This window comes from Ahaetulla prasina, chromosome 9 (assembly GCF_028640845.1).
Source record: "Ahaetulla prasina isolate Xishuangbanna chromosome 9, ASM2864084v1, whole genome shotgun sequence".
Taxonomy (NCBI): Eukaryota; Metazoa; Chordata; class Lepidosauria; order Squamata; family Colubridae; genus Ahaetulla; species Ahaetulla prasina.
Genome location: NC_080547.1, coordinates 9608434 through 9633733, shown reverse-complemented (window position 1 = coordinate 9633733; position 25300 = coordinate 9608434). Strand labels below are relative to the sequence as shown.

Here is a 25300-nt window from a genome sequence, read left to right as displayed (position 1 = left end):
ACTTCAGTCCCAGACTTCTTGCCACAGACCAGGTAGGATGTATCTACTAGATAATGGCAAATCACACCTTTGGCCAAATTGCTTTGCCTATAGAAATTTTCAGATAATGGACATCTTGCATTTAATCTCCTCCTCCTCTCAGTCTGGGTGTAGAATATTTATGGTACATCCAGAAACACAGACATGGCACCCTAGTTGGTCCATGAGAGCAGAAGAGTGTGGCAGGGTGAATCTGAGGGTTTCAAGCTGTAGCTCTGCAGTGAAACACAAAGGAATGGTTTAACCTTGTTGTCTCTGGCAACAGTTCTCTCAATGCACACGGTTGTAATATCCCAAAAATGGAGCTGTGCTTTCTCTCTCCCTCTCTCCACCCCATGCAGTATGTGGGAAGCTGTAATGGAATTGTAGCCTCTCTTGGAAGTCGTCCAAAGATGCATTGCAGGCAGATTAGGTTACAAAAGATTTCGCTGGTTCTAACCGGGCAGCCACATAAACTTCAGGTATTTCTAAGAGGATGTGCGCAGAGTAAGAATAATGGCTCAGCTCAGCCAAAGAACAATACACCGCATCCAGAGCAGGTACACAGCTCTTGCAGTTTCTGGAAACCAAAGGTAGGCCATAAAATAGCTCTGGAAAACACCTGAAGACAGGAAGTTCTTATCCAGCTCAGTTTCTCCAAAGGGTTTGTGGTTACATGTTTAATGCTTATGCAGATTTGGACCAGATATTGTAAAAGTTCCAACCCTCCTCCTTTTCTTATAAGAAAACAGTCTTTTTGTGTAATGTAATGGACATTCTTGTAAACTGAAAGCATCTCAGAAAGAAATACGTCCAGGATTAGGTTTAGCTGAGGGTGTGTGTAAAGGAAGAGGAAAGCTGGAGGTGGGAGCAGTGGGGAACCTCAAACTACTTCGAGACGTTTTTACAAAGAGGGCTGTGAAGGTTCAACTAGGAATCTTATGAGCTAAAATACAATGAGTAAGAGAATGCTCTGATTACCCAAGAAGACTCACACGGAAAACCCAATGATTTCTGATTGGGCTACATCTAGGCAGGGGGAGTTGAACTCACATGGAGCAAGTTTAGACCAGGTGGGTGGGTCGCTTAAGAAGCCAGCAAGCAGCCCTGTCAGGCACAGCAGCAATTCTGTGTGGAGCAGGCAGCCAAATCAGGACCAAGGAGAGCTCCAAGAAGCCCCGCAGGCTGAAACGCTGAAGAGACGCTCCAGTCTTCTCTGCAGTGGGCTAGAGCTTCTCAGGTGGGCACAGGGAATTGGAGCATCGGCTTAGAATGTGCTCAGGATCTCAGTGGAAATCCTCAGATCATCCAAGACAGTCCAACCTTTGCTAGAACCCCTCCAGCCCCCCCCCTCCGAGGCCATGCTGCCCAACAGCTTCATAGTTCTCATGCAGAGAAAGTTCCTCCTTATTTTAAATTTGGAATTCTATGAAGTGCCACCTGTTGGGTTTTGCCCAACCACAGAGACCATTCAGAATAAATGCCTTGCCCCCTCTTCAATGACGGTCTTTCAAGCAGGGGGAAACCGCTGCCAATCGCGCGCACAGTCTTCTCTGCTTCAGGCCACAGGCAACCCATTCCTCTTGCCGTTCTTCCTTGGATTGGGCTCCAAGACCTTCGTCAACATTGCTACTTTCTTCTGCAGCCTCCAATTTTTCAGGAGTCTTCTTGTATGCATCATGGCAACCAAAATTGGACATCACATTCCAGATGCAGCTTGACCAAGAAAGCAATGGGTAGAATCACAACTTTTGATTGTTGTTTTCCTGAGCAAAACTGCCATTTCCCCAACCTGTGACTTTTTGAGGGACAGAACATTCTTCACAAGGCAACTGTTCCTGAAGAGAGCGCTGCTGGGGGACCAAATAGCCAGTTCTGATGTTTTATCATGCAATATAGTAGAGGATCAAGGGGGAGGGAGGGAGAGAGGAGAAAACTTTGCATTGCTGCATCAAGAGGAGTCTTCAGTCAAAAAAGCACTTTATGCTCCTCGGGTTGCCAGTGGAAAGGCAGCACCCAGCACGCAGGGCAGTGGTGGATTTCAATTTTTTTTACTACTGGTTTTGTGGGTGTGGCTTGGTGGGCGTGGCATGGCTTGGTGGGTATGGCAGGGGAAGGATACTGTAAAATCTCCATTCCCACCCCACCCCAATGCAAAATCCCCATTTCCTCCCAATCAGCTGGGACTTGGGAGGCAGAGAATAGATGGGGGCGGGGCCAGACCGAATTTTTACTACAGGTTCTCCGAACTACTCAAAATTTCTGCTACTGGTTCTCCAGAACTGGTCAGAACCTACTAAAACCCACCTCTGAAGCAGGGCCTTTGCCTCCCGCAAGGATTCTGTCTCCAATCACGGAGACTTGGGGCTGTTGCCGCCTTCGCAATAATCCCTGACAGACTCCCCCCCCATCCTCCAAATTAAAGTTCTTTTAAAAAACAGCCAATTGTAATCCAACTTGTATTTTTGGCATTAATATGGGACAGGCAGAGCAGAAGAGAGATGGACATGCAAATTTTTCTGTGTTGCTAAAGTCTGCTTTTTTAGTCTCTCCCCACATCAGCTCTGGAAGATTGAAATATCAATTACAGATCAATTTTCTCCTTAAGTAAACACTAATGCAGGATAAACAGCATTAGGAGATGCAATCGTAGCATTGCTGACTTCAGGACCGACTGCCTGCTGCTCACAGCAAGTTTAAGCTTGGAGATTAATTAACCTGAGGAGATATCACTTAAGGAAGATTTAAGGCGATCAGGTTTGGGAAAATGAAGCAACCAGGCATATTAAGGAGAAGGCAGCCAGTTTCTAGAAAGGAGCAGCAAACTTTGATTTCTTCTCCTATAGTTGAGGCTCTTGTTTTCCCGGCTTTAAAGATCAGCTTCAGAAACAGGGGCATTCTCTTTTCATAGATAAGCCATGGTAAAGCCACAGGCTCTTCAAATAATTCTGGTCCACAATCCAAAGAATTAGGAAAGTGTTTGAAAAGCTCCACGTCATGACAACCTCTTCTAAAGGAGACATCCAAAGACTTTGTGGTTTGTTCCCCATTGAGGGCCCCAGTCAGTAAGTTTTGGGCAAATAGTTAAGTTTCCTTATAGATATGAACAAATATCAATCGGGGAAGAGAAACTAGCAGTTAGCTTTTGGAGAACCCTACCAGTTGCTATGTTCTAATAGGTTAGCATCAGCCTGGTGTTTGTTATTTTATTGTCCTATTTGCCATCTCGGGAATCCCTTCTTAACCCTTGGAGTTGCAGGAAAGCAGAGACTCGGATTTTGAGGAACAGACTGCTTGGACATCCACCACAGAGGAGGGCTGCCTCAGTTTGCCCAAACAAATGTTGACTTTCATTGTGGTCAAGTTGACAATGTCACGTCGGGGACCGGAGTCCACAGGAGTTGTACCACGGTTGATGTATGCACTCAGATATTGTGGGGACACAGAAGAGCAACTGAAACCCAAAGCTAAAGATGACTTCTCATCTCAAGAATGCTGGGAATGTTGGGATGACCTTTAACCAAAAGGCAACTCAATTCTTTAGGAATTGCTTGGGAAAACAGGCCGAGCAGTTAATTCTAGGTTTTGATCCAATTCAAGCCAGCATTTATTCAAGAAAAAAAACTCCTCTTCTGGAACAAATGAGCAAAGGAACAGGAATGGACACCTTGGAACAGGCCCACAAATTCAACTCACTCAAGGAGTTTAGCCTAAGTAGGAAAGAGAGTTAGCAACTACTTTTAGATTAGGTAGTCCAGCTGTTTCTGGCCAAATAAATATAGCTGGTTGCCTCTTCTTGCCACCTTTTCTATCACGGCTCAGCCAATGAGAAGAAAGGGACTTTGACAGTATTAAGTGTGCTCAAACCAGATAGTAGATCAAACCAGATAGCAGATCAAGGGAAAGAACCAAATCCTGAGAGGTAAGTCCAGATCCCCTTCCCCTTCAGCCTGACACTCAAAAAAAACATAATCAGATGAAGCTTCCTTTTGACAAAGGACAAGACGTTGAGAAAGGCAGGCTGTTTTTCCAGCAGAAAAGAGCAAGATTTCTCCAGAGGAAGAACTCTCTTCCATTGAGTGGAGTTTTCCTTTTATGGTTTTCATAGGACAATGAATGATGGGGCCGTTAGAGGAGCCATTTTGCCTTCTTGCCAACACCGATGTCCAGGGAAACGTCATCTGCCAACTCCAATGCCCGCCCTGAAGGAATCAGGTTCCCCTTGATCTTCTTTTGAAATTAGACAAGAAACCACCGAGACTTGTCAGTGAAAAAATCTCCCCTATAGCGCCACTGGAGAGCATTTCTTCACAAATAATTTAATGGCAAGCTTGAAAATACTACAGCACACCCTTGAGGGAGGAACAAGAAAGCCCAGAATTCAGAGGCATTTCACTACCTGTTGGCATCACTCGGCTTTCGTGAATGCCACTGTGGGAGCCCTGAACAGGCAGACCAGGGGTGAAATCCAGCAGGTTCTGCAGAACCGGTAGCGGAACTTCTGAGCAGTTAGGAGAACCGGCAAATGCCACCTCTGGCTGGCCCCTGGAGTGGGGTGGGAATGGAGATTTTGCAGTATCCTTCCCCTGCCACGCCCACCAAGCCACGCCCACAGAACCGGTAGTAAAAAAAATGGATTCCACCACTGAGGCAGACCCATTGGAGAAAAGGTCCCATTTGGGCCATTTCTGATCAAGATCCTAGAGAGATCAAGGAAGCAGAGGCAGAACTTTGGGTATTCATGAGGTTTTTCAGTGCTGCTGGATCAGGGGAGGCCCTCAGCCTGACCTGTTGGTTAACGGAAGGCCTCAAACAAGGTCCTGGTATCAGCAAGGCTACCAACGACCATTCAGAAGCAGTTCTGAACTGTGTGAGTTGAGGTCCACTCGTCTTAAACGTTGCCTTTGGAAGGGGCTCCGTGGGTAACACCCGCTCAGCTTCAGCAAGTGAGCCACGGAGGAGAGCCAGGAGGTTCAAGGAGACAGAAGTGAGAAATAAGCACCAGTCGGGCTCGTAACTAGTTTTGTAACATTAATTTGTTTTTATTAAGAAGACAGATACTTTATAGTACTTCTTTCTCTTTTGTAAAAATGGTATACATGAACCAATACAAAATGTGAATGGGAAGAGATGGTTATGCGTTTTCTTACACTGTAACATCGTCATCCATGGACACCTTAAACAGAATCGGCCTAAGGGGGCAAAACTAAAACAGGTCAAAGGGCGAGTCAAGAACAAGCTTATTTGGCATTAGCTTCCGCCCCCTTCGTTTTCCTCCTCAACTTTCCTTTTTGTTCTGTCTTAAGGAAAAGGGGGAAAAAAATAAAACCACATCCGAACGACCAAAGCCCAAAAAACAAGTTTGTTCTTTCTCAACTCCTAACTCTTGGAATCTAAGCCTGCACAAATCAATAGCTAACAATACATTTCAAACAGTGCACGGAACACTTGCAGGAACAACCACCGCCGCCCCCTCTTCAAAACAGCCTCCTTCCTGGGCGATGATGGAAGACCACCGCCCATCCTTTCCCTTATGTGTGTGTGTGGGGGGGGGAGTTGCTCCTTGCGGTCTCTTCCAAGGTGTGGGATCCAAACAGTTTGCAATCTACCTGAGACGGAAACACCAATCAAAACACGTGAACCTGAGACATCTCAACAGTATTAAGTCAAAGTTACATCGGGAACACGGCACTACTGTACACTTTCGAAAACAAAGATGAGCCGCTCAGCGCAGAGGATGTGCCAGTTCTGGGATCGGTGGTGGTTAAAAAAGCCCCCCTCCCTCTTGAAAATGGTTCAGAAGCTGTCCATGGCCTGCCTGCCAGTGTGCTCCCCCGACTGGGGTCTCCGGTGGTTCTGAAGGCTGAGAAACAAGATGGTGTGGTACAAAACGGGTTGGGGGGCAGCCAAAGGCCGGGTTTGGGTTCATGGCTTAAGGATGGTAAGGTGAGGGTGGGTGGGGGAGGTTGTCGGGGGAGGGAAGATGGGAAGGTTCTTTTAAAAAGGACGGGATTCGCGTGCCAAATTCTTCAGCAAAAGGTTGTCTAAATGTTTCTGCCAATAATTTAAAAATAAATATTTTCAAAAGCCTTTCTTTTCTTAAAAAAAAGATGTTGACGTAAAAGAGATGATAGTCTCTCTCTCCCTCCCACCCTCCCCGCGATAAATCTTTGCAAGTATATAACAGGACAGCCATACAAATCTATCAGTCAATATTCTTTAAGTGCTTCCCTGTTAGCCAACCCTGCTTCCAGCGCACATTCTTCCTGGAGAGACGCAGGTTCCCAAGGGCAGAGTTTCTCAACCTTAGCAACTTCTAAGACAAGTGGACTTCCACTCCCAGAATTCTAGCGTTGTGTTGCTACTGGGGAATTCTGGGAATGGAAGTCCACTTGTCTTAGAAGTTGCTAAGGTTGAGAAACTCTGCCTTAGAGGACTCTGGAGCAATGCTTTCTCCCTTCCTTCCCCCGGGCTTTCCGGGAAGGAGGGGCCCCCATTTCCAGCCTTGGGGAAGAGAAGAAATCTTCTCTCAGAACTTCAGGTTTCCAACACCCACCAGGAAAATGTAGTGTTGGTTATCTCTTCACTCCCACCGCCACCATGGAAAGGTTGATAAATTATTGGTAGGTGGCAATTAAGCCTGTGGAAGGGAGTCCATTTGGAAGCTGTTGTCAGGGAAAAGGAAAAAGAAAATAATATTCTCTCTTTCTCTCTCTCTCTGTCTTGCACACCCACTCAGCCTGAAAAAATTTGGATCAAGTAAAGGAAAAGTTTCTGTGCCAGCCGCTGCGCTGATTCCCTGGGGACAGAGGCGCCTGCAGGGGCTGTCCAGCCGGAGGGCAAGGCGCGCTTCTCTTCCATCCCCTCCCCGCCTTTTGTCCGACAATCACATCCGAAGGCGTGGCAGGCTTCACCCAGCCTCTGCCTTGGTGACTTCGGGGTGCCCAATATGGGTCATGCGCAGGGCTTGCAGGCCGAGATCACCCCGTGACCTCTGTCGCCAAGCACAAAAGGGAAGGAGGGATCAAACGAGGCCGAAAGAATACGCAGAACGAAAACAGGGAGGAAATTTAAAAAAAAAAAAAAAGCAAGAGGGGACAAGTTGGCCGATTCACAGAGTTTTCTGTCTCCAGCAAATTACAGCGATGCTGGGCCAAATTGGGAGCCACCGACGGGACCTTTGGGAACCAAAATAATTAGAGCCAAACTCAACCTTTCCTCCCCCTTGGCTTTGTCCCTGAAGGATCTGCGCGCCCCCCCCCGCCCATTCAGGGCAACCGTTTTGGGGAAGATCCTGAACAAGGTATCTGCAGGCTGATTGTGCCCGTCCAGACCCTGGGGGGGGGGAGGGGCGTGGAAAAGCACGGAAGGAAAGGAGGTTTGGCTCCTTAGGCACACACTTTGCTTGCAGGTGCTCAAGTCAGCACACTTCGGGCTCTCGGTGAGAAGCAGAACCAGCCCAGGTGCTCGTCTTTGCTGCACTGGAAACTGAGGCAGCGGCTGCCCCTTCTCCTACAAAGCCTATTGGTCCAAGCTCTCACAACAAGGGATTATGATGGATGATGGATACACTCAGTTTCAAACAATGAAATCTAAGGTGTGCTGGTTCTCCTTTGATGACACGGTTTCAAACAACAACAACGAAATAGAACCCAGAATCTCAAACAAAGCAAAACAAAAACTAAAAAAGGAGAAGAAGAAGAAGAAGAAGAAAGAAGAAAAGTAAAACTAACAAAACCAAACGAGAGATTTTTTAAAAAACAACAACACAACAATAACCAACCAGCCCAAATCTCTTCTCAAGGGATTCCAGCAGACAATTCCAAGAAAGGCTAGGAAGAAAAAAAAAAAAAGTAAGAACTGTATGAAACTGTAGGTTCTCTCCCCCTCCCTCCTCCCCTCCCTCCAATGAAATAAAAAATAAAACAAGGCACAGAATTTTCTGTAAATGATGGAACTAAACTAAATCCAAGCTGAACTTGGCCAGAGAATTAACAACCCAATGATACAGAAGTGTCACACAGCAGAGTGTACTTTACAAAGAACACTTTTTTTACGTTGGGACTCCTCAACTCCCACACATTTGCCAGCCATAATTTTAGAAAATAAAAAGGAAAGAAAAAGAAAGAAAGAAAGAAAGAAAGAAAAAAAGAAAGAAAGAAAGAAAGGAAGGAAAAAAAGACACACAAAGAGACAAATTAAAAAAGCTGTAAGCTGGTAGCAACTTCCAACATCATTGTCTTTATCTTCTTGGAAGGGCTGGGGCCTCCCTCAGCCCGGCCGTTGGACGCCTCCTGGAACAAGGGGGCTCTAAATGAAGTACTCCTTCTTCTCTTCAGAATTGTTCTGTCCCCCCTCGGCGTTGATGATGGCAGTGTCGGCATCCGCTGCGTCGTCAGCTCCTTTGGCTTCGTGAGTGAAGTATGTACCTGCACCAAGGAGAGAGACCTCAGGGACAAACTCCAGCTCAGCCCCCACCCACCACCCATGAACCTCTTCCCACCAGGCCTTCCCCTCCCTGTTTCCCATCTTACGATGCAAGCTTTTGGTTAGGACCTTTTCTGCTCCGCTCTGCCAGGCCCTCCTTTACCCTCCCCCACTGCCCTTGGGGAGGGAGGGAGGAAGGGAGGGAGAATGCCCTTCCTTAATTCTGGGTCTTCCTGATGTGATGGAGAACAAATTCCAAGATCCACAGCCAGGAAGCTGATCAAAATCAGCTCCAAGTCAAATCAGTCCTCCATGAAGTTCTCAAGAGTCATGTGAGGATTCATCTGGATTTAGACAAATTTGGACAGAATCGCACCAAGAGACGCATGGGCAGCTGGTCTCTGGGGGCCATTAGGCACCGGCCTTTCATCCCTCACCCTACTTTGAGGGGTATTCTAAGGAAAAATTGGCCTTGGAGGCCTTTATGCATCTTTTCTGGTAGGGTGCCATCCCAGAGGTTCGGCTGATAGTCCAGGTGTACCTGGCAGTTGCCCCTCACCACCACCCCCAACCAACAACAGCTCCCCAATCCCTGTCTATCAATGAGAGATGTTGGCAACCTTGTGCATGGGTCAAAAGGGGGCATCCATAGCAAGAATCCAAGCAACCCAGATGAAGGGAGCCCACCTGCGAAGCCACCTGCATCTTTCGAAGGGGTCTGCCCAATTTATGATGCAAGAGAGCTGACCTTCTGATGTTCTTGAAAAATGTCCTTTTCCTGTAGAGACGTGGCTCCAGGATGAGACTATGTAGGGCTGTGTATGAACTATGCGGAAGTCCCTCCATTTCTTTGTGTGTGGGGTGGGGGAGGGAAAGCATTTTGAAAAGCTCTTAGCCCTATGAAGCTTTCGCACCACCTTTAAGGAATATCTAACACGCAGGGTGACGTATGTCCATCTGATCAGAGTGAGAACTTCAAGCCAACTGGTTTTGTAGCCTTGATTCTTGATTAGTTGAAAGATCCCCACAAAAATTGGACTGGCCCTACCATTGGACCGGGGGTGAAATCCAGCAGATTCTGACAGGTTCTGGAGAACCGGTAGTGGAAATTTTGAGCAGTTCGGAGAACCGACAAATACCACCTCTGGCTGGCCTTAGTGGGGTGGGAATGGAGATTTTGCAGTATCCTTCCCCTGCCACACCCACCAAGCCACACTACCCCCACCAAGCCACGCCCACAGAACCGGTAGTAAAAAAAATTGGATTCCCCACTGCATTGGACCAATGGCACAGTTGCTTCAGGCATCCTTATCTTTCTACAAGACTTCTGGCTGCATGGACTTCTGTCCAGCCCTGAGAAGGGCTTTGTTTGATTGGGCAGGAAAGAAGGGAAGAAGCTGAAAGTATCAGACATCCCTGCCTCCAATCCCGCCGAACCCCATAGAACAGGCAGGGAGAGGAGAGGGGACGTCCGAGACCCCTTCTGCCCCGATTCCCACCTTTGTCGACAAGCGTTCCACTTGCACTGACCTTTGTGTCTTGCGAAGTACCGCCCCAAGATGATCAGGAGACACAGCATCGCGAAAACCACCACGGCCACCACTCCTCCGATCACCGCATGGTCCACCGCCGTGATGGCGCTCTCTTCTCCTGCTCGAGAATCTGCCACAATTAGGAGATGGTCAGGATGGTCCCTGGCAACCTCAATCACCCGCCCTCGCAGGGATGTGTCTTATTTTAGACCAGGGGTTGTCCATCCCTGGCAATCTTAGGACTTGTGGACTTCCACTCCCAGAGTTGGGAATCGAAGTCTGCAAGACTTAGATGTTGCCAAGGTCGGACCCCTCTGTTTTAGACCAAGAGGGTCTCAAATGGGACCCCGGGAGGTGGTTCAGGCTGCTGGGCACTACTGGAATGTATCTGGGCGGTGGGAATTCCTAGAGGCTAGCAAAAGGGGAAGCAACTGGAAGCATGGGGATGTTGTTGGGGGGACCTTGTAGCTGCAGCCCCATGAACAAATGTCCCCCCATCCTCAAGCAAAGACCAAATTTCTCTGAAGGAGCAACAGGGAGGCAGGAACTGCTTCCTTCCCCCTTGTCAAAGGAGGGGGGGCAGAATTGTGCTGGGTCAACCCTGAGCCTCTCTCTCTGCACCCCCTCCCCATTCTGGGAGATTTAAAAACGCACCATCAACCTCTTCTGAACCGAAGACAAAAAGCAATCATTGCCTATTGCTTTTATTTTATTTATTTAAACATCTTGCCTTGCGATTAATTTGCTTTTACGAGCCCCCCCCCCGCAATGCTTTCTGTCAGAGAAGGAATGACTCGCTCAGCTGGGGAGAAGCTGCAGTGAACCCCGAGTGAGGAATGGCCACGTAAAATTAATGTATAGCAATGTAAACAATTTTAATTTAGGGACACGGCTGCAGCAGCCCTCCCTGCAACTCTAATGGCAACCGAGATTTATAAGGGAGCAAAAGACAATTATTCTCCTGTTGATTAATACATTAACATTTTGGAACAGAAGCTCAGCCGTGGTCGCCTTTCCCCACCTCTCTCTCTCTCTCTCTCTCTCTCTCTTTTATTTTTTATTTTTTTTGATCGAGTTTAACCGTGACACCTCCATTAAAATGATTTACTGGCCGTCCCTTACAATTTAAGCACAGCAGCAACCGAAATGGTAAAATTCTTTTAACTTTACATGATTTGTGAAGTCCGATGTGAAGGATTTGCCATTTAAATCTTTCACTACAAGAAGCGCCTGGCCAATAAAGCCCCCCCGCCCGCCCGGGTGCCAGAGAGAAATGTGTTTCACCAGGAAGAGCCGGTTCTGCAAATTTCAGCCCATTTTTAAGAAAGATTGATCTCTCCCCCGAGTGGGTCCTCTCTTGGAGGCCCCCGCCCGCCTCTAATAATATTTGAAGTTTATCGATCAAGTATGCAGCTCCATGACAGCTGCAGGTAACGGGGCTTCTTGGAGGAGGAGGAGAGAGACCAGGTAGGAAGGAGACTTTCAGTCGGGGAAAAGGATTTACGATCCCCATGAATAGCATCAAATCTGCGCCATGATTAAACGCTCAGAGCTAAGTAAATAACTCCTGGCCAAAAATTGCTGCAAAATGAAGTTTAATTAAAACAAAAATATAGTTCCAATTAAGAGTCTTCCAGAGGCTCCCTTAGATGCTTGTCCAGGCAAACCTGGCATATGACAGGCAAAATCCTGGTTCCCACCTGAGAAGAGGAGGAGGAGACAGGGAAGGGCAACAGCCACCCTCACCTGGAGGGAACAAGGCTGCCACTGCTGTGGGTCAACCCCTCTTCCACGGGAAGAGGATCAGGCAGGGCGAGGAACATGGTCTTGAGCAGGGCACCTAAGAGGGCCAGCAAGTCGCCTTTTCACATGCCTTAATGAACCCTTGGCATGACTTGAGTCACATCTACCATGTTTGTATTTTTTTGAACCCCAAAATAAGCGCTGGGCCTTATTTTTGGGGAGGTCTTATTATTTTGGGGCGCATGGAGCAAGATGGGGCTCCTCTTGCTGTCTTACCTGATTTCTAGCTCTGCATTTAAATATTTTCGGGGAGGGCTTATTTCCAGGGGGAGTATTATTTCAGTGCATCTGCTCAAAAGCCCAGTTGGGCTTATTATCAGGGGATGTCTTATTTTTGGGGAAACAGGGTATGTACTTCGACACAATTTACAATGGTCCTTCTGCCTCCAGGGTGAGCAGGGGTGTGTCTAGACCAGCGTTTCTCAACCTTCAAAACTGTTGAATTGGGGGGGGGGACATCAACTCTCAGAATTCCCCAGCCAAAAGCATCGTCAATTCTACCTGTTAGCTTTGGCTCAGGTGGGAGTTGGGAGAACCTACTGGGACAGACCAATTGGGTCCCTCTTGGCTGCTTTGTGGGGGGCCTCTGGGCTTTGCTACCTCTGCTGAGTGCCCAGAAACAAGTGGTGGTTGGTCCCAAAGATGCTTTTTCCAAAAGGCAGCTGGGCTTTCTTGTTTTTTTTTTCCTTTCAGAATATTGCAGTTGATGTTAATGGGGATCTTAAAGGCTCCCAGCAGCTTTTCCCAATTCAATGTCTTAACCCTCATTTGTGACTGAGGGTCTACGGACGAGGACAGGCTTCAAGGAACTGTTCCTCATCGAGATCCTGACCAGTTTAAGGCCTCCAGGGCACATCTGAGGCTGGGCAACATCTCTCTAGGTCAGTGGTTCTCAACCTTTATAGTGCTGCAACCCCTTTAATACAATTCCCCACGATGTGGCGACCCCAACCGTAAAATTATTTTCGTTTTGAATTGATCGTGCCTGAAGCCGTCTTGGCTAGCGATCTGAACTGCTGGCGATTGCCTTGAGGACGGAGGCATTAAAGTGGAGACTCCTCCCCTATTAAGTTTATCGTGCCTGAAGCCAGATTAGGCTAGTGATTGGGAGTGATTGCAGCTGGCTTGAGAGGGAGAGCAAAGATTTCTCTCTTTTTTAATTCATCGCGCCTGAAGCCGAATTCGGCTAGCGATTTGAAGAGCCTGCAGCTGGCTTGTGGAGTCAACCACTGGAGCGCGATTCTTCGACTCGCAAGTATACTTCCCATATTTCCGATGGTCTTAGGCGACCCCTGGCAAATCGTCATTCGACCCCCAACGGGGTCACGACCCATAGTCACGAACCACTGCTCTAGGTGGACATCACCTCCAGAATTCACAGGCAGGCACAGCCAAGTGGGTGGGGAATTCTGGGAATTGAAGTCCAGCTTTTAAATGGGAAAATGCCAAGGGGATACTCAGATGATTTATGGACAGTTTAGGCTATTTCATTTTATATATCACTTTCTGTTGAGGGTATTCTGAGTGTCAAAGAAGATTTATCTGCTGATCAACCTGGCAATTTAGCAGTTGGGGTCTCTCCCCGGCTGTCCAGCTGCTTGTTGACATATCTAACAAAGCACAAAATGGAAACCATTTCATCTTAGCGGAGACCGTTGCCAGCTGATGAAATCAAAGCACCTCCACTGAACAACTGGGGGAAATCCCACAGCTAGCTGTGTGGAAAACTATTATTTGACCTTAAAAATAAGGGGTAGCTGAAAAGCGCCGTCCCAGTTCCCCTACTCTCTTTAAGAGGAAGACAGAAGCTCAAAGACGCCAGTTCAGAGCTGAGCGGGCAGACTTTCACTGGCAAATTCTGAGAAAATGCCACATTTTTTGCTAATCCTAATGTGTTATTCTTTCTTCCTTAAGGTTTGCTTTTCTCAGCACCAATTCAATTACAGATGCTACAAATCCTTCTGACATTTAATTCCTTCTTGTCAGACCGAGCAGTAAACGTAGATCCATGCACGGCGTTTTCATTAAGATGTTAATATACATCTTAGCCTGCTAGCGTTTCTTATCCAGGTGTCTCCCAGAAAGAGATACGGGGAACTGGGGCTAGGCCTGTGCCCAACGCCCTCTGAGCAGGGACAAAAGGGCAACCAACAGAGGGAAAGGAACCCCACACTCTGGGGGAAGGGGCCGCCTACTCTGTGGGGCAGCAGTCTATGCCATTCACCAACCCCAAATCACGCTACTTAAGCTCCTGCTGTGCAATGGGAAGGAAACAGACCGATCCTTGGCATCAAAGCCTTTACTTTGGGGGCAAACCCGGAGGGCCCCAGAGAATCCCACTGCAAGCTTACTCCACAACCTCTGATTTGGGGGCAGGACCATCGGTAGGGATGCCGAGCGATGGCTTGGCAGCAGGACCATCCCCACCTACGGTCCTGCTGCCTAGTCCTGAGCTGCGGCTCAGAAGCGCCTTGTGCAAAGCTAGGAGATGCTTCTCAGAAGTGGACAGCATCAACACAACCACTGCTTTGGGACTATGAGAACACTGAAAACTGTTCCCACATTTAACTGAGGATCATTTAAAATCTTGGCTTTGTTTAGTATTTCATTTGCTGTATTATTGGCATGTCTAGTGCAGAGGAAAAGCACATACAGGGAACCGTCTTCCGCCAATGCAACTGTCATTTTAATAGAAGACAATCCTCTGTCACTCCAGGTTGAATTGTGGGTCTTGTGTGCTCTCTGAGCGCATTCGTTCGCTTGCTGGCATCTCTTTACCTAACTAGGGAACGCCATCAGTGCAAAGGAGGGCGGTGGGTGTGAGGAACGTGAAGTGAAAACGCCCACACTCCCTGGCATGGAAGAGGATACCCTAGCTGGGTAATGAAATGGCTGCAAGGAAATAAATAAGCTCAGAGAGCCCGCACCAAAGATGCCACAATTGTGATCTGGCCCAGTTAGAAGGTTAGAAGGACAACATTTGAGGGGAAGGCTTTCCATTAGAAAATGAAATACCGTTTTTTAAAAAGAGAATATGTGTTGTTTTCACACGGACACTCACAAATCCCCCACCGCCTTTCAAAAACTGACTTAATTGTAATGACCCAGCTACAAATTTGTACCATCTTAACTACACACTGCCAAACTTCGGACATTTATCAGTAATAGGAGCCAGGAGTTATCTCATTTACACCCAGAATTTAAGCTGAGATCTCAGAAACACGTTAGCTCTTCTAAGATTTCAGCAACCATTCCACTTCCCTCACATTCTACTTCTGCAAATAAGGATGGGCGAGAGAGGCTTTCAAGGAGGCCCGTTCCCAGCTGCGAAATCGCCTCAAAAAATGTCAGCTTTTAAGAAATCAACGCTGTTTGCACAGCTGAATGACGGGTTGCAAAGAGTCACCAGCTTGCTTGGGAGTTGGATGGAGGAACTATTAGGCAGACCATTTGAGGGGGGGAAAAGCAACTTCGGTTGAATCAATGCTCTTTTTCCCCATTGTGATCGATCCCTCCTGCCTGCCCGACTGCCTACACCTCCTCTGCCATCCCCCAAAGCTTGAGACTATCGTCCTCCTCGGAACGAAGCTGGAGCTAGGCATGTTCTGAGCCCGAAGGAAATGGAGGAGGGCAGGATCGCCCGGCTTTAGGATCGCAGAGTCGGAGTAGATTCTCCTAATGGACAATATTCAGAACAGGCTTGGACCCTGGAAATCCAGGCTTCCCCTGACCCCACCGGCATCTCTAGCACCAGCTGAGTCACTTACTGGGAGTGCAATCTGGGTGCAACTTGCCTGGAGAGCTTCTTCTCCTCGCTCCCCATAAGCACCTGCTGCAACCAGCCTGGCCGTGGCTGTTGATATGCTGAACCCCCACCCAGGGCACAATAGAAGCCGAGCACTTAAGGAACCCAGGATGTTTTATGGCTGTGATTTACCTCTTGTGCTCCGCAGGGTCTCATTTGCTCCTGCTAAGTTATGTAGACCCAGGTATTAAAGGGTTCCCTTTAGGGAACGGGAGGGGCAGCGCCAGACCAACCGGCCCAAAGTTCCTCCCAACCGCATTTGTGCTGTAAAAGCAAAGGGCTGATGGATGGGTACTGAGTGGGCTCAGCATGGCTGTTAATTGTGGCAAATTTAGATTTAAGGCTTCCTCTTACAGAAGTTTTAACAGTGCCCGCCCGTTGTAAAGGAATGCTTCTATTGTACCTGGGCCCCCTCCCACCCCTCCAGGCTGCAGGACCATCCATCAGCATCGGAGCAAGGGCCCGGCCAGGAGTGATGATGCTCAGAGCATGGTGCAATGGGCTCCTTCACCCCTGCAGAAACACTGCGGTTTCCCCACCACCTTCGCCTCTGAACTACACTGTGGTCGCTGCCACCAGAAACGCCCAAAGGCAGATGAGGCCTCTCGGACTCTCTTTTGCCCACCCTCCCTCTCAGAGCAAAATGTGCCTCGCACAATGGAAGCTGGTGGCAAATCAAACTTTCCAGGAAAGGCTGCAGTTGAGACCGGAAGGTCTTGCCATTCTCAGAATCCGGAGAGAATGGAGGGGCCAAGACCCATCCCCAACTGCAGTCCTGGCGTTTTTCCTCCCAGTGCGACCCAAACCCAACCCGAACTGCGTCCCCTTTGCAACACTAACTCCACCCCAACTAAAGAAGGGGCGGCCTTGCTTCAGGCGAGGCCAAATCTATAGCCTTCCCTTCCTCTAAAGGGTGCAGATCCCGGCTTGTGCCCTGATGGCTCTTGGGAATCCCTGGGGAAACTGCGAGAGGGGCCCACTGCCACCTTCCTGCAGCAGATTAAAACTGGTATCCGATCAAGGTTCTCTGGGTTTCTTCTGCAGCCCGATTCAATCACCCTGGAATTCACTGAATTGGCTTCCAGAGATCAACTAGACGGCTTGGAGAAGAAATGCACACAGCTCAGGGCAGCTGAGGGGCTCTGGCCTCCGGAAGGAAGCCTCGCTTTCTAGAGTGGCTCAAAGCTTGACGGATGGCCCTCATTTACGGTGACATCTCAGGAATGTTTATTCCCATGATAGCAATCCGGAAAGGGGGATGTGGACCCTCCTGGCTGCCTGGTATTATTCATTAGCCCGGTTTATCCCCTCACCTCCTCTAATTTAGTGATGGGCTATTTAAACCCAGAGTTTGTCTTGTAATATAATTGAATTTGGTCTCTAATTTAAGCGAGTGAAATTCAAGGAGTTCATCCTTTCCCAATCAATACGTTCCCCTTCAGTGACCCATTTCAAGATAGCTTCATATAAAATAATGTATTTTGTTTTAATAAATTTAATCGCTATGACAGGTGCTCAATTTTTATTGGCTGCTTCTCCAGACATCTCTTTTCCAAAGCCATGCTTGCAATCAATAGTAATTGATTAATCAGCATCCCCTATGAACAAAGGTGCTAATCAGTTTTTGATTAGTTAATCAAACTACACAGGTCCCTTTTGATTGTGCCATGCTCCACAACCTGCAGGAAGGGAAGGAAGCTCTGGGGGCTGCATAAACAGGAGCCCGCTTAGTCTACGGAAACTGGAAAAGAACGGAAGGATAACCATCTACAAGGCAGGAGAGAAGGGAGGCCTTCTTAACCTGGATTTGCAGCTCCTGATTAGAGGATAAAGCACAAAGCAGAAGAGGCTGCCCTGGGAGGGCTCCCACCCTCTGCACTACAGGCTCAGGGCAGCGTCCTGTGCAAAGCAAAGGGCAGGCATTAAGGTGGGAGGGGCGTTCTTCTCGCCCACCCTCTGTCCTGGCAGACGGGCCAATGGCTGTAAAGGAATAAAGTCGGGGTGCAATTAATGTGAGGGCTGGGTGGGCAGGCGAGGAATCCACCTCCTCCTCTGCTCCACTGTCGGGACAGGTGTCCATGCCCAGCCCCTCCCCCCCCCAGCTGCAGTAATCTGGAGGCTTCCCTCCCTCCCTCCCTCCCTTACGCCTTTGACAAAATAATCCATATTTCAAGAGAAAAATGGGCTTTCCAATGGAGTCAGAATCCCACCCCCATCCCCAACAACAAAGCTACAAATCCCAATTTGTTAGGTTAATTTCTCCCCACCCCTTAAACCTTCTGCAACCGGGAAGAGGGGAGGGTCGGCTCTGGGTGGTGGGTGGGGGAAGACGGTTCCTCCTCCTCCTCCTCCTCCTCCTCCGAGTCCAAAGGGCCGGGATGCTGCGGAGGATCACAACTGCAGGGGGAGGGGTTGGCTGGGAGAAGCGGCCAAATGCAAACAAGGTGTGGAGCAGATGCAGACAACCACAGGAAGGAGGCCAGCCCTTACCTGAGAGATCCCCATAGTCCAGCTCTTCAGCAGTATTGGGCAACTGAGTAAAGCCTTACAAATAAAAACAAACTCATGTTTCTCTGGGTTCCACAGGGCAAGAAAAACAAAACACTTAAGAACAAGAGGAGGACGTTCTCCAAGAAGCAATTTGCCATCTGACTCGACTTGGCCTGCAAAGGAGGCTCCTTGGCCAATTTCTGTCAGAGATATGCATATGTGTGTACATACACATATATAAACACACATGCAGGCAGATCTCTCATGTCTTTTAAATCTACAAGAAGACCAATATAGTGTCAGGGAGGGGGAAAAAAATCTTGGTCTGCTCTATTTGAAAAGCACAAAAACACAAAGAGGGACATTCAAAGCCACTCACCCATAAGTACATGCAAAAAAAAAAAAAAGTATTTCCCCAACTTGGGTTGCTACAAAATTTCCCAGGATGAGAGGAGTTGGTTCTTCTAATGAACCGTCTAGATGTTTAATGTGCGGCATGATTTTTTTTCTTCCAGGTTTCTGTATACATGTCAGTCTTGTGGCCAGGCCAGTTAGAATATTCTCCTACCAATATAGAGAGCTCTGCTGAGCTGTATTTTCAAAACAACTGGTTTATAGTTGGGATAAGTTAGGCGTTTTTATGGGAAATGTTTTGGGAAAACCAATGAGGGTCTGTTGCTTAGAAAGTCATCTCAAAGCTGATAAAGTAAGTGTGGGGGGAGGTTCCTTGGGGAGGGGGAACAGAAACCTCCTCCAGCTTTCCTGAAACTACCTTGTTATCCAAACCTGAAGTGTGTGTGTGTGTTCAGACAGGTGTCCCTTCGCTAGTTTTGAAATGGCTGCTTGATGGGGATGCGTTTCAGCTCAAGGTTATGCAAGAGAGAAGAGCACCAAGGTCTGTCGCTGTCCCACAAAGACAATGTGTTTGTTTGGAGACAAGAGACAAGGCCAGGAGAAGAAAAACCCTGGGAGAAGAGAAGGTGGATGGTGGAGTTGGTCACCTCCACCTCTCTCGCTTCGGAAAAAGAGGAACATTTTAAGGGCATGTTTTGAGTTGACAAATGACAGGCGACTCTTTTCTGTTTCCTTCCACTTCCTAACTCTGCAGTGTTCAAGTTGGTCCTAGGAGACCTTCCCCTCTGAACTGAGGCTGGCGCTGACAAAGGTAGAGCCATCTCGGCTGCACAATGTGAGCTGTCAGCTGGTTAATTCGTTTTTTCTTTCGATGCTTGGCTGGCCCTTCAAGTTACAGTTGCTGAATTGCAGAGTTAACTTCAAGAAGGGGGCTACCTCCTGGCCACTGAACATGGGGAGAGTAAAGAAGGTTGGCTATCAATTATGCCACCGGCTTAGTTGCATCTACAGCCACGTTTACAGCCAAATGATCCTTCTTCTGGGCAAACAAGTTGTTCTTAGACTTCTTATGGCTTTGTGCACTGAGGCCAGGGAAAACGTTTACATCCAGGAACTCCTGTTGACTTTGACATTGCGCTGTCATCTTGGAGACCAGCTTCACAGACGGATATTCTAGTCTAAGCTGTGACTGTGAAGCGCTCTAGAAAGGTAACTCATCTCTATAAACCCCAAACTCTAAGGAGACGCATCAGCCCCAACCGGCAAGTGGCCCGCCACACCTATTTCTTTTACTAGTGAAATCAGGCCACCTTACAATTCTGGCGTTTGGAGAAAGATCTTTGTAACTTCAGCCTTTGGCACTCCGGTGACCGAGAAGGCCTCCCTCCCTGCTGAAGATCATTGTTAGCCCTTACAATGCTGAAGCTCCTGGAATGGTGGAGGAGCTACTTGGTTACTATAACTTAGCTGACATCTCCAAGTTCCAACATCAGAAACAGGCAGGCTTGCAATAACGTACAGGGTAGGCTTCAGTTCGTGTAGGGCTTGGGCAGACCTGGCTCTTAGATGGTCCATTATAATCAGTGGACCCAGTGCTGTCCATCCTACTGGTTCTCGCTTCTAACTAGCTTCTGGCAGGGAACCCAGCTTGGGTGAGCTAAGCATCTAGACTTGATCAATTGCCTGCTGAAGAGGAGAAAGCTTTGAGATTAATGAGCTATTTAAATCTATGGATTTGGAGCAAAGTGACTTAAGGTCACATTATTTTCAGGTTGTTTTCACTGTCAGAATTTTTTTTTTTCTGAGCCATAAAAAATAGGCAAAGGTGCATCTTTTACGAAGCAAAGGAAATGGAATAGTTCAACTTTTTTTTTTTTTTTTTGCATGAACGTCAACAAATGTTTGGAGAAATAGTTAAGAGGGATCTTAAAAACACGTCACACAAATGCCTTGGTTTCTTTTTTAAATTCACTTGGCTGTTTAAAGTCTCTGAGCTTCATTTTTATAAGAAAGCATTTGGCTATTCTTGCAATCTTTCTGGATAAATGAAAAATATGTTTCTCCTGCTTACAGTCCTCCCACCATATGGATTTAAAGAAATGAAAATCAGCCGAACAGGGAGGGGCCACGCTGGAGTCTTTGGGCTGAAACGAGAGGATGGTTCTCCCCTCTGCAGACATGTATTTGCCTAACATGATTCCTCTTTCTTCCAGAATTGATCTGAGAGCAGCGATCAATTTTCCTTCCTTTAAAAATTTAAAACAAAAATTAAGAAAATATTATCCTGAAATGTGTTTATGGCGTAAGTCTGCAGAGCTATGAAATAATGCAAATACACTTATTCAAGCTTCCAGACAGGATATAAAACAGCTGGGTAACATCTAAATAAGAAAGTGGTCTGGATGGGACGCCGCCAGCAGACAAGGCATCCGTCTGAGCATAAAGGTGCCCCTGCTTAGCTTGAATGGAAATGAGCAGAGGGGACGCTTTCGAAAGCTCCGATAGGAAAAATGAAAATTTTATCGGGCTGGAGGGGTTTGATTGGCAGAAGTCAGGTGATCGCTGAAAAATGATAAATAGAAAATCACTTCTGAGATTTAAAACCAGGACTTCGGGGCAGCTTATAATGGTATAAAATGCAATGCAAGTCAGTGTAATGATAATGAAGGAGTAATCTATGTCTTGATTTAAACAGGTACTAAAAGTGGTGAGTTAAATTTACTGAGCATGTACCTCTATTGCTACTTAATTCCCAAAGGCCAGTTGGAAGACCCAAATCTCCACCTGATTCCAGATGGCCAGATGAGGATGGGAGTTTGAAGTAGAGGAGCCGCTATGGAGAAGACCTGTTGGTGGTTCCCTCCTGCTCTACCACCTGGTAGGTGGGGGGATCCTAGCCGACATTCCTTCCCCAAGCCATACGGGGCTTTCTAGGTAGTGACTGGCACCTGGAATTGCACTCCAAAACTTTCAACAATGGAGGTGTAACCTGACCATAGTGGGACTGACCACTAAGAAGCATTTTGGACTAGTTGAAGGGTGTTTTTTTTTTTTAAATGCAGGAGGCCTTCAAGGGCAGCCTCATGTAGAGTAAGTTCCATCACCCTAATCTAGAGATAACAAGGCCATCTCCCTTTTCAGGTAAGGCCACGGTTGGTGAGCCAGCTAAAGCTCTACCAAAGCTCCTCATGCTCTTCAAACCAAGCCATGAAATTAAGAGGAAGACAGACCTGCCCAACACATCAAGAGTCAAAGATGGTCCAATCAGGCAGCCTCCATGTTGCAACAATGGCGCCCTCTTCTTTGGATTGCCCAATCAAAGTGGGTGCTTGGCATTATAGGTTTTAGCCACTGCAGAGCTGTAGCTCCACTTAATCTCCACCTGCAGGTGGCCCTAGACTGAGCAAGGCAAAATGTCGCCTTCATTTCTGCGTGAACCTGCCCAAGTGAAGTGCAGGAAACCAGGCCTAAGCCATCGCCTTCTAAGCTGCTCCGGAAGTTCTTGCATATAAACAAGGGCAGCACGTAGCCACCTCAACCCAGAATGAATGATGCTGGCAGAAGATCACTGTGAATTGTTTCAGCTTATACTCATTTCAATTTGCCAGTTTATCAGCTTGACTAAGTCTGGATTCAGCCTTCAGTCTAGCGAAGTGTTTCTCAACCTTTGTGAGCATAACCTTCTAGCACAGCTGGCTAGAACTCTGGGAGTTGCAGTCCACACAACTTAAAGTCACCAAGGTTGAGAAATACTGCTCTAAAGGATCTTCCTGTGTGATCAGTTGCTTGATCCTGCTGCAAAGTTACTATTTAATCATGTTTGATTGGATAGATAGAGCATTTTTTTTCACCTTTCCTCCCCCTCCCTGTTTTTGCATGGGCTTCTTTTAAAGGACGATCTATAACATTATTATGGCCTGTTTTAGCTGTTGAAATTTAATGGGCTGGGTTCAAGACCGTTTTCTGTAAATAGTTATTTTCGATTTTGTTTTTTTAACACACACAATCGCAATTCACAGCATGAACTTCCTTTCTCTTGTCTTCTGCTCTTGGTTGGCTTCATCAGCTTTGAGAATGACATGGAATTTCTTCACTTCCTTCGTGGAGATTTTGGGACTTCTGAACATGCTGGAGCACTAAATTGTAAATGGAGTGGATTTATAGGCCAGTGATGGCGAACCTGTTGGGCACCAAGTGCCAAAACCAGAATGCGTGTGTGTATGTATGTGTGTGTGTGTGTGTGTGTGTGCTGGAGCGCCGGAAACCCAAAGACCAGCTGGTTTTCGGGTTTCCGGTGCTCTGGTGTGCGCACACACACACAAGGATTCCGGTTTTGGCACCTGATGCCGAAAAGGTTTGCCATCCCTGACATAGGCTACATTGTGATATAGCTGGTCTTTGAGTTTCCAGCGCACGCACGTGTGCTGGCCAGCTGGTTTTCGGGTTTCTGGTGCTCTAGCATGCACAAAGTGCACTGGAAACCAGAAGAGCAGCTGGTGACGGCACACATGCCCACAGAAAGGGCCACAGATTTGCCATCACGGTTATAGGCTATGGAGTTTCTACTCTAGGACAATTAGGAGAGGAGGAGGAAGCTGCGGGCCTAAAGGCCGTAATTAATGGGGGTAATTGAGGGAAGAGGATCACATGGCCCTCCAGCACCCCTAAGAGGGGAGGGGGCTGCAGAGAGGCTGCCTGCCTGGGGAGGGGGGGGGGTTCACACCTGGCCTCACCACAGGGAGCTCCGGGTCTATTTCCTCTCTTTGTCAACATTGCTATTATTGCAAGGCAGATTGGGTTTTGAAAGGGCTCTCCAGTTCTCATGCAGGCACCGAGGGGTGAGCGCTGAGGATAGAGGGCACATGAGCACCGGGTGCAAAGAGAAGAAAAGCATTCCACTGGGTCTATCCAGGAATACTAAGTATGTTCTGGGAAGCGGCTGGAAAAAACAAGCCTTTCTCCTTGTTCCAACTGATCTGGGGGAGTGAATTGGTCCAAAAAGGCATCTGAAAAGAGGAGGGAGAGTTGAGTGGAGAGGAGAGGAGAGTTCGGAAGGGCAGCTGAGTCCAGAGCGTGTTTGGACCAGATTTTTGGGGCAAGGAAGGCAGCCGGGAAAAGGCAGAGACACATACAGAAATCTGGAAGCTTGGAATCCTTGGCATTAGGTTGAGGAAAGAATTAAAGTTTCCGTGCTTTAAACTTGCCATGCATTGCTGTGGGTCAGCCCCGTGTTGTGAGAGAAGGTCTGGGGGTGGGGGGGTGGGGGCTGCAGTCCTGCATGCACTCTACAAACTCTTCTCTTCTCTGCCACAGGTTCCCCAAAGAGGGAGGGAGGGAGGGACAGGGCCAAGCAGCTTGGAAACAGGTGCCTTCTGGGACTGTCCTCTAACCTGGGCTGCTTTGGCAGGAGCTCCTTGGGTTTCACAGGAGGGCCATGCCCATCATGCATTTCTCCCCATCCACAGACATGCGATGCTTATTTGGACACTGGTCAGAACAGAATGGCCAACACACACGAGAAACACCCGATCAACTTCAGACACACTCCGGCAATGCAAGCTTGGAAGGAGACCGCGAGGACTTGCAGGGTGGGGGAAGAGCCACCTTGCTAAAGAGGGTCTCGAGGAACACCCCCCCCTCCCCGTTTTTTAAGGCAGAAAGTGCAGGGTAAGTTAAGTTTGCAAATTGGAGGGCGATGGAACGTCAACCAATGATACTGGGAAACAACTGACTCTACCTCAAAACAAAGGCGCTCTTTCCTGCTCCTTTTCCTTGGATTTGGCCTGTTTTCTAGGGCAACGATTTGCTTCTCGGGATTGAAGTCTCCCAAAGAGGCTTTTGAAAAAGGTAAAATAACAGTGCTGAAGACATTTCTGCAGTCATGCTGGCCAACATGACATCACAGAGTGCTGCAACCTCCCCACCGAAGTGGTACCTATTTATCTACTCACATTTGCATGCTTTCAAACTGCTAGGTTGGCAGGATGGGGCAAGGATGGGATCTCATCCCGTTGTCTGGTGCTCGGGTCTCTAACTTGGACTGTGGCTTTCCAGCTGACAAACTCAGTTTATCTTAACCACTGAGCTACCACATCACCATTGGTTGTTATGGATCCATCTATTTATATGCCGCCTATCTTGCTATCCAGAATGATTCATGACACAGACTGAAAATCCCAATACTGAGATTGTTCAGGCCAGTGTTTCTCTAACTTGCTTTGTTTTATTCTCTTTTAACTTTATCTGAAATATTTCTTTGCCACTGCTGAAAAACCAAAGCTGGAAGTCTCCTCTTTTGACGATGGAAGCAAACTATCCAACTATTCTGGACCTCACTGTGGCTCACGTTATATGGCACCGTCAAATGAGAGGCAATCACATCGCACAATTTGTGCTGGCAACTGTTGTAATGGCAACTCTTCAAGAAATAATGGCTTCCTCTGGAAGAAGCAGCATTGGGCAAGTTAAAGTAACTCCAAAAAAGGAATGGGCAATGAAGCATCTCCCTAATTTCTCCATAATACTGGGATGGTCACAAGAGACAGTTGCAGACTCTTATGGGGTTTTGTTTTCTGTTGATAAACCTTGAAAAGCTTTGCTAGATAATTTGCTACTTTTCTGGATTTCCACTCAAAACTGTCCGATGCAAACAACCACTTGTGAACAAGGAAAATCAGTAACTTCATTGCCTAGCAACTACATTACAAGGATCCTACTAGGCCGCTTGTCTTCCCCTGGGAAGGGCGAGATAAGGCTTCATGAATCTTGGGGGAGGTCAAGCTTATGCTGCTTGGGCCTGTTGCAAGGACTCCAAGCTAGATCCTCGCTTGACCTCTCCTTCCAGCCTATCTGGCAGTTTCCCAACACAAAG

At 47.7% G+C, this 25300-nt stretch overlaps 1 protein-coding gene across 6 annotated transcripts in view; it reads right to left on the bottom strand.

Annotated features, from left to right (window-relative positions):
* Positions 1-5036: 5036 nt before the first annotated feature.
* Positions 5037-25300, bottom strand: part of CADM1 (cell adhesion molecule 1) — a 217363-nt gene continuing 197099 nt past the window's right edge. For 2 of the 6 annotated variants that reach the window (XM_058194957.1, XM_058194963.1), the window contains exons 10-12: positions 18076-18129; positions 9976-10107; positions 5037-8447 (exon numbers count right to left, since the gene is read on the bottom strand). In XM_058194957.1, the coding sequence (XP_058050940.1) occupies positions 8329-8447; positions 9976-10107; positions 18076-18129 (305 nt within the window). In that variant the 3' untranslated portion in view covers positions 5037-8328. The remainder of the gene's footprint in view (positions 8448-9975; positions 10108-18075; positions 18130-25300) is intronic. The other 4 variants (XM_058194960.1, XM_058194961.1, XM_058194958.1 and 1 more) reach the window with 3 other exon arrangements.